Source organism: Physcomitrium patens, chromosome 21, assembly GCF_059467195.1.
Source record: "Physcomitrium patens ecotype Gransden chromosome 21, ASM5946719v1, whole genome shotgun sequence".
NCBI lineage: Eukaryota > Viridiplantae > Streptophyta > Bryopsida > Funariales > Funariaceae > Physcomitrium > Physcomitrium patens.
Genome location: NC_143430.1, coordinates 7032072 through 7041600, shown reverse-complemented (window position 1 = coordinate 7041600; position 9529 = coordinate 7032072). Strand labels below are relative to the sequence as shown.

Below are 9529 nucleotides of genomic sequence, written 5' to 3'. Positions count from 1 at the left end.
AGAATTTCTAAACACTAGAAGTCACGTTCAAATAACAAGATGGTTGAATAAGTCTCACCTCTTTGAGTGAATGAGCACAACTTACATTTCTTGTTTTTGAAATGTTATATTTTTCATGTGAGAAAGATTGTCATTCTTAATTTATTGAAAGAGTTTGAACAAGAAGAGGTTGATTTATCCAAAATAGACATCATCCCTTTCCCTGTAACATACATAAAAAAAATTCTATCCCTAAATATTGATATACTTTTCAAGGCAGTCAAAACAATCTAATGAAGTTAGTGCTAGGCTATTGTTAAATCTTTGTCTCCACTCGATTTCTCAACAATATCATCCCATAATATTTAAGTCACTTTGGTTACTAATGATAGACATCAAATATATTTTTCAATCTCATTGATTTGATTCTTGAAGTTTCCGGATTTTTTCTTAAGAAAATACACTAGACATAAATTACGTGTGTTCAGAGGACAGACGTCATCATCCAGAATGGAAGTGATGTTAAGAAGGTGACCAATGGCATACACACTCGACAAGAAAATCCGAAAGCGTCCATGCGACCTCTTTACATGTTAAAAATTGTAGACCATTACAGGCTCAACGCCTAAAGTGGAAGTTCACAATAGAGGTTTGCATAAATGACTGTTGGACAGAGATGACGAAGGGAAAAATAGGGTGGAACAAAAAAGAAGCTACTCGCTTTATGTGGCCATCGTTTGAACCAAGCTCCAACCCTGAGTAGAAAGTCCAATCACACGTGTCTCATGTTTCATGACTAGATCATCGTGAGGCAGAAAATGGAATGTAAATACAACAGCAAAAGGTGATTCCACAAAACAATTCGCCAGCACCATTGTCTTGAACTGTCTGAATCACAACTCTCTCAGTGAGGCTATTCAAACATTAGCGATTATCTCCAGGGAGATAGAACAGAGAAGATATATAGGATATACTGCAGGAAAAAGCATACATACCAGGGTTGATTTTAAATTTAAGTGTATTAGGTCGACGACGAGAAATGAACTTAATCGGATGCTCCGCACAAGGTTTGTGCCTATCGGTGGAAGATATCAACTGAAACATATAGATCAAACAACAATCAAAACCTTCAGTGAAATTCCATGCTGTAAAAATCCTCAACAAGTATCAAAGTCCACAAAAATCCAAACTCAAATGTGACAATCAAGACCGTGCACAAATCCAGAAGAGCCATCAAATTAGAAAATGAAACTCTCAAAAACAGAATCGTCTGAAAGGGCCACGATTGAGTGTGCAGTAGGAACTTCACCAAAGCAACAGCGATGCAAACTCTCACCTTCTCATCGAAGTGAAACAGGTACTGATCAAAATAGGCAGATGGACTTAGAGATTGAGAGTTGTGCGGTAAAGAGGCCAAAGTTCTTTTGATGACCTGTACGCGACAGATCAAAGTTCACAAATTCAGCACATCAACAACAGATACGACTCAAAAGTACGAATTATCGCAGGACTTATTCAAGGTCAGAAGTTAGTAATCTACCTGTGCATAGCTACCGATTTTGCCAGAAATACATGCAGCTTTCTGCTTACGCAACTGCTCGCGGGCGAAGATGTTGTTTGAATAGCTGGAGATAAAATTCATGTACAAAGGACTCTGTGGGACCACTCTGAAGTGGTCCCAGTAATGCTCCACCAACTGAAGCAACTCCTCTGATGAATTCTGTTCAGTAAAACGAAAAGTATAAGTGCTCTGAAAATGAAGCAAACACAAGGCATAACTACGATCCAAACTTTGTCGACAGCGCACTACTTCGGCCATGAGTAGAATAAGTACCGGATAAAAAGCAAGTATCTCCGTAGTTTCCATATTGTATACAGCAAAAAACGAGTTTTGATGCGATACTTCTGAATTTCTTAGTATCTGCACGCAAGAGAACAGAAGTGTTAAATAATTAATAACATACACACTAACCTGAGTTTAGTGTTAGCGCCGCTTAATATAGCAGCTGACCCACGTGCACGCAGAGGAAAAAACTGTCATACAAAATCATATGATAAAAAGACTACGTAAGAGGAGACTGAAGCAATACTTACCACTCCGTCCACACTACCAAATTTTATAAGCAGGTGATATCGATCAAGAAATTGCACCTGTCAATGAATTTAGGAGCAGTGGTTAGCATCTCAGCTCATCCAAGAAATTCAACAAAAATGCGACATGGAACAGGAACCAGCAAAAAAAACGTTGATTTCTTGACCCTCAGTTCAAAATATCCAATTTACCTTCCACATCACCAGATTCATATAGTCTTGGAAATAATAATAGAAGCGCTTAAGTTGTTGAGCTTTCTGTTACACAAAGAAAGAATCTCAATATTTAATGCCATAAATGTATAACAGTGAAATCCAAGGAGCTTATAAAGCAATTCCACGTGTCCACGAAGCATGAAAAGTCCCAACTAGAGAAACTGCACATCCAAACACACACAATCACCCCGATGTACAAAGTGAGAAACTTACAACAGCAGGAGTTGTGACCTCATTGTGAATACCCTGCAAGATAAACGACAAAAGCCGCTGCTTGAGTCCACGTAACATCTGCCTTCCATCCGGAACTCCGTCCACAGACATGCTTGCGGCAGCTTCATACTCAGATTGTGTAGCACCTCCCCTCATACTCCCAAGTCCACCAGAACCATGTGAAATACTTGAATTACTTGGACCTGGTTGCCCTAGTCTACCAGTAGAAATTTCTGTGCTAGTGGTCGTCTGCTCCACACGCTCCAAACTAGTCCGTGAAGGTCCCACAGAAGCGTCACCCAGGCTGGGCTCGTCACGGATTACAGAATCTGAACGATTCTGAGGAAGCACGATCGACCCCCCGTGTATGGACACACTGGACACTGGTCGTATCCACCTTTCACTGGTTCCTGCGTCATCTCTGTGACTAGAGAACTCATTGAGGGCAGTCCCATCAGAAGATCCCGGCTCACTATGGCTCACTACATCAGTACCACTACTACTAAACAAACTTCCACTTAAAGACAAATAGTTCCCAAACAAACGAAAAGTTGAGGTTTCATGCGTAGCGCCCCTCTCTGAGGAAAACTGACGTCCTGATAGATTCTCACGGCTACCGTTCAGTACTTCAGCTCCAAACCGTCGTCCAGACGGTGGTTCGTAGTTGCGATTGTCTCTTTCGGGGGCCAAACGACGCACCTGCAAACTACTAGGAATCCCAGTCTCCCTCCCCACAGGAAACGAGCGAACGTGATTATAGCCATTTGAATGACTGGCCGAGTCCACTCCTAATCGAAACCGACGAATGTGAAGATTGCCATTCGCATGACTATCGTACTCTCCACCAGTAAGGATCCTCATATTACCGTTGCCACTTGGCGTGCTCAGGTCCGCAGCAGGTCCATCTCTACCTGTGCCGAGCCCTCGGAAATACCCTTCGTGAGCAACGTCAATCACATCACCGTGACTCACACCATTTGCCGCACCCAGATAGTGCGAGTACGCCGGGGCTGAACCAAAATCTTCATGTGAGGCCCTGCTATCTCGAAGTCGTGGCCGCTTTCTGTCGATCAAAGTAGTCCAAGGCTTTCCCCGGGTAGTACCAGACTGAGAGACTGAAGCCAAAATCTCAGCTTCGTCAAGACGGCCTCGAGCTTTCCGCAGCAGTCGCTGCTCCTCCTGAAATTTAGCCTCTGCCTGTCATCATCAAGTACGTTTATAGTCTGTCAACAGCACATATCAAAAGTAGTAAACGATAGCGAGAGTCTACAGCAACTAGGTAATTCTAAGGAACCTAACTCGCGGTTAACTCGTGACTTGCAAAGTAAATTGCCAAAGACACTGTTGTTGGGTGAACAATGATGCACATTGAAGATACAACAACTGGGATTTAATTATTGCCCAGTAGATTCGACGAGCAGTACTCATTGATCAGCAATGCAATCACCATGCATCTGATGAAATGAATATAGAAACCCAGACACTATCAAACATCAAAAGCTGAAGCGTGTGAAAATAAAAATTTCCTCGGCAGATTATCACACACGCAGAAACTGGAGTAGGCGCACTCCGAAATATGCGAAGTAAACATACAACGCACTACACATAAGCTGAAAACTAACTAGAGAAGAAGATGCTAAAACTCCCACACTGGTCACTGCTCATGGAATGCATTCGGAGTGAGAAATAACCTGAGCCTGTGAATTGAGAATGAGCTCATCGTCATCTCGACAGAAATCGCCAATAGTGCGCACATCCAAGAAGAGTCCACCATCTCGGACCTGAAGAATATGAATACGCTGGAAGCGAATAGACAACACGGCCAGGAGGTCATCATGCAAAAATACACCAGCATTGTGAGCCAGGTGTATGTAGTCATCTTTGAAGACGGACCGTCCCGTGATGGACCCATCAGCAAAGCGGACCACGAGGAATGTTATCTTCTCAATACAGGGAACTCCAGGCACAGCACCGTTCGTTGCTGCAGCATTAGTATCTGGGGCAGTTGATGTGGCAAATATGCCATACAAATTGTTTTCCGTAGACAGGAAAAAGTCCTTGCAGATAACCTCATTGGGACCCCGAGCGAGAGGGACCTGATGCAGCAAGCTGAAATAACTCTCGAACTCCTTGGACTTCGAAGGGAGATCATTAATCGTATCTGAAGTAGAACAATACGTTGGCCACAGAGGCCGGTAGATGAGCAAGTCTTGTTGCGCCTTACTGAAACAGATCAAGTACTGCCCGTCGTGGGTAAACCGACGCCACCATTGGTCTGGACAGTCTACCTCATAGACCGTGTGGCTCGGTACGACATTCTCATATAACTCTCGTGCCCTATGTATCTGCAATAACATGCGGAAGGTTAGGGTGGTGAACGACGCTATTAATATCATGGGACATCTTGCGAAAGTGTAGACAAATCATCTGATTGTCAAATTCGATCGAGATCTTGGGCAAACTATACAATTCGCGGATCCACATAAGTCATCAAAGCAAAATACGGAATCTAATCCACTCACAGAGCATCTCATGTATTTTGAAAGAGCGCTGTCATCCTCTTTGATAACTGTTGCAACTGGTTTGTAAAAACATGCATGTACCACTATGGCTACCCGCTGCTACTTACCGAGAGTTTCAAGATCATCATGTATATTCTACGAATAACAAAGAATACTTCGGACAGAACAGAAGAACATGTTTCACACTTCACAATAGAGTAGCCCCTTGAGAGACCAATATCCCCACTCGCGCAATTATACTTCACAATTACCAGTTATCCCGCTCCCAAGTTTTGCTGGATGCTAATTTTACCAGAAAAGACACACTATAAACTGAGAAGAAATGGTTGGGCTATTAGTTTGAGGAATGTACAGTTGTGTTGGGACGGCCGGAGCTGACTTGTCGGGAGAAAAGCCGATGCACAATGTTCTCACTCTGCTTCCACATTCATAAAGCCCTTGGGGCAACCTGGGGGTATATCGGTGGAACACAGCAATTTTACTGCCATGCCCACCATGTGCACTTTACCACAACTTCACTACCCACTCATTCCTTTCAACCTTGAAAATCACCTCGCAACCTAGTCACGAAGACAAACCGCCTGTTCGAGGACTTGGTCCCACCTCCGACCACTCGCCGCACAAAACAAACCTGCTAACTCAAACGGTAACACTTCCTCCAAACACTGACCACCTCACGAGATTTGTAAAAATGTTGGTGAACACCCTGCAAGCCTAGCCAGAATTTCTTCGGTGTCGAGACCGAGTCAACAGATTGGGCAACGTTCGGCTGATTGTAGTTGAAGAACTCCGTCGAGAATAGCAGCTTCACAAAAAGACTGCTATCAGTTGCAGCTTTAACGTAAAGAAACCCAAGCAACAACCAAGATTACAACTGCAACAGCACCAGCTACGGTTTTCACATGTAACCCCCTCCCAAGTCTCTGTCCTCAGTTGGGCAACTCAAAACGTAAATACCGAGAATGCAAACTCAATCTTAACTCACAACGACGCGAAACCAAGCCAAGCGCACAAACTCAACAATGATCCTCACTCCACTCGGCTTCCAAACCCGGCAAGCTTCGCTACCAAATCTCTATTACTCCACATACACCACATTCACTCACACCTCCCCGCCACCCGACTCACCAACCCAAAAAATGTAAACCAAAATATAAAGAGAAAAAGAAAAAAGAAATCAATATCAATATCAAATACTCGAACCTCAACCACGATCTCTCAACGTGCCCCTCACTCTGTTTCCACACACTCTCCAAGAACCCACCTCCCAATCCTTCCGAAAACGCATGGAACACACCTCCTGAATCCACACGGGGAAGAAAAAAACAAAAAAAAAAAACGAGAGGATAGAGAAATTCCAACCACAGAAAAATGCGAAAGAAAACCCCCAACGACAACACCGATACCCTCTAGGTAAGGAACGAGCGGTGAGAAGGCTCCTCCGAGGATCTGTAGGCCTAACGTGACAAACTTGTGCTCAAAAAGAAGCCACGTCTGGTCCACCCGAACTCGGAGATGCGCTTGCGACGACTCACTCGTCCTCTAGCCCCGCACCATGGTAGGAATAGCAACCCCTCCTGCGCCCCATGTCTGTAAGTTAGTTAGTCTTCTTCTTCCTTCCTCTTCGTCGATTCTGTGTGCGGATCGGTTCCTTCATCGTTTTACTTTGGTCTCCATGTCCCCGCACCCCAACCCGCCCTGATCCCCTGTGTCTGCGCGCCTTGTCCAAATACATAAGGTGAGAATTGTCCATTTCGGCGATGGCGCTGCTGCTTTCTCCCATTGCCTCATGTCCCCGCCCGTGTTCGATTTTGATGTGCCGCTATTTTTAATTTCGTAATGTTTTTTTTTGTTTATATGAGTGAGTGAGTGCGTGCGAGTGCGTTCCCCAGTCTTCCTTCATCGAACACCACACACAGCGACGGCGATCCTCAGCCACAGATGGGCTCTGGGAAGGGGAATATTCCTCACGCGGTGGGGGGGGGGTCGAGATCATGTAATGTGTGTAGTCTGGGTGGTGTGGATTGGGGGAGGTATTGGGCCTGACGTGGACGCCACGCTGGTGCCTCCCGGCTAGGTGGACGCTACGTCGTTGGGATGCACCGCCCAAACCCCACGTACCTATTTTTACATAATGTACATGGTTCTCTTATTCTACTGTGCAAGGGAGAAATCTTTGTGCGGGAGAGTGGTATTTGGGTAATTCTAGTTATTGGGTAAGGTGAGATGTCTTTGCTGAAAATGAATGGATTTCACATTTTCAACAACAAAAAAAAATCAAAAAAAAAAGTGTTATGTGATTGTCCTATATATTTGAAGTATGAATCTGTGTTTATATATAGATACATATATAAATAAGGTATTATTAATGGTGTGGTATAAGAGGTATTGTTACTACCATTATTACCACCACAAGCTACTTTAAACCTATGTTATATGCCAGAATAAACTTTCCTCAATCATTTGTATTGTATTAAAAGAAAATGTTTCAACCTATAACTCTCAATTACTCTTGTCAGCCATCATTTGTAAAAGAGAGCCATGGATGGATCACATACAACAAGGGCATATGAAAGAAATGACAATAAGAATGTTTGAAAGGATTATACCAAAACATGAAGGATTATACAAGGATTAGATGGCATTTAATATTCATCTTTATAAACTTTTGTGCGACATTTATTTGATTTGTCTATTTAGACATTGCTTTATGAACTAAAAGAAAAAAACTACAAGCATGTGATTGAATACAACATAAATTGCATCATTCAACATGTATTTTTTGCATGTCGAGACACAATTACATTAATATTGTACTTCTTTTCAATCATCTTCATAGATTGCATATGCAAAACCAATTGTTTTTGCATCTTGTTATTGGTTGTAGTTGGTTGCATATGTTGCAATATAAACTATTTTATTAATTTTGCTTTCATTGAAAAAGAGACTACATTCAAATATATATGGGCTCTCATGTAAGTCAAGAATTTATTTTTTAATAGCCAATTTAAAAGAATCTAAATTACAAATGTTGATTTAGCACTAACTAGTGTCATCTCAATTCTTTTCTTTACTTCTATTATGTGTTCTTCCAATGGCATATTGACAACAATGTATTAACAAAAGGTGAGGACGTTTTTTGCAATGAAGAGCAACATGATGAATTGATGAAGGCATGAACAATCTTTTGTTGCACAAATATACTAACCAAATTTGGCAAGCTCTAGATAAAACTTTATTCCAATTTTAAAGATGTTCAAAAAAATCTTAGATATTTAGAGCATACTTAGTTTTTTATTAAAACACAAGTTTGTAAGCATATTGATGAATAACTATCTGAACTTTTGAAATACCAAAACATTCTACGTAAATAGAATTCATTTGATATTCAAAGGCTTTTCCCTAGCGTTTATCAGCAATCTATACAATGTACAAGAAAAAAAATGGATGCACGCTTATCCATGAAGCGGCTAATTTACACCAATTACTACTAAGGAATGCATACTTGTATTGCATATATTTTGTTGGCTATTTTTTTCTCAACTTATGGAAGAAGTATCATATTATGCATTGAAGTTATTAGATATTGTTGTGTTGTGGTTTGGCTATCATGTGAAAATAATATATATATATATATATATATATATATATATATAATTTATTATATAATGTAGTAAAGAACCATGTTAATTAGATTTTTGTTGATTACAAAATGTCATTAGATTACTACTCTAAAGTCGTTAGTTTAAAAGAACTATTATAGAAGTTGATTTTATGTTGATAATACTTTTATGTATTTAGAACCACCTATATTAGACATTGGAGAGTCTTAAAATCTTATTTTGTTCCTTTTATATGGTCTTTAGGACATATATTATATAAATCTTATAAAAAAAGGGTTGAAGAAAGATTTTGGTACCAAAAGTAGTAGTTAGGGCATCCATATGGATGAATGGAGATGGATGATGAAAATCTCCATTGCTATTGGCCAAAAGACATGTTCAATGGGCTTCAAGGAGGTTGCTTGAGGCCTTATTAAGAATTAGGATTATTCTTTCAAGGCCATTTGAACTTAGGAGGCTAAGATTAAGAAGTTTAGATTTTTGGCTATAGTTTTGGTACAAATTTTGATTGATTTTGAGTTTTTTTAAAAGAGATATAAGCACTCAAAGTTAAGGTATTGATTTTGTACCAACGATCACTCTTTTAGACAAACACACACATATAAAAAGCAATGAAGAATCGGAAACTAAGGTTGGAAAGAAAATTTTTTGAGCTACACTTTTCACACATTTTTTGATAAATTTTAAGATGGAATAAAAGAGATATATGAAGTTGAAGTTAGTACTTGCAATCTAAAAGCATTAAGTAATCCGATTTTCTAGTAGTTCTGTTTTGAGCTATAAATTGAGAAATTTAATAAGATTTGGCTAAATTTTTTTAAGAATATATATTATCATGTTGCTAAACTTTATATATAAACTTTGTAGCATTTAGAGTTTGGATTT

At 40.5% G+C, this 9529-nt stretch overlaps 1 protein-coding gene across 1 annotated transcript; it reads right to left on the bottom strand.

Moving 5' to 3' along the window:
- Nucleotides 1-541: 541 nt before the first annotated feature.
- Nucleotides 542-6754, bottom strand: LOC112274312 (light-mediated development protein DET1). The gene is made up of 10 exons (XM_024503686.3): nucleotides 5374-6754; nucleotides 4191-4844; nucleotides 2500-3696; nucleotides 2263-2328; nucleotides 2074-2130; nucleotides 1814-1900; nucleotides 1520-1699; nucleotides 1316-1411; nucleotides 975-1074; nucleotides 542-734 (listed from the first exon to the last, which is right to left on the bottom strand). Exons 1-10 carry the CDS (start codon nucleotides 5446-5448, stop codon nucleotides 598-600), a joined length of 2649 nt encoding a protein of 882 aa, XP_024359454.1. The 5' UTR covers nucleotides 5449-6754; the 3' UTR covers nucleotides 542-597.
- Nucleotides 6755-9529: the final 2775 nt, after the last annotated feature.

Bases quoted from the DNA above. Each gene is read 5' to 3' on its own strand.
- LOC112274312 (XM_024503686.3), bottom strand. From the start codon at position 5,448: ATGTGGAAGCAGAGTGAGAACATTGTGCATCGGCTTTTCTCCCGACAA. The intron at 1,700-1,813 runs GTACTTATTCTA...TTTACTGAACAG, and splicing joins AGATACTTGCTTTTTATCCG to AATTCATCAGAGGAGTTGCT. The intron at 1,075-1,315 runs GTGAGAGTTTGC...TATATGTTTCAG, and splicing joins TGTTTCACTTCGATGAGAAG to TTGATATCTTCCACCGATAG.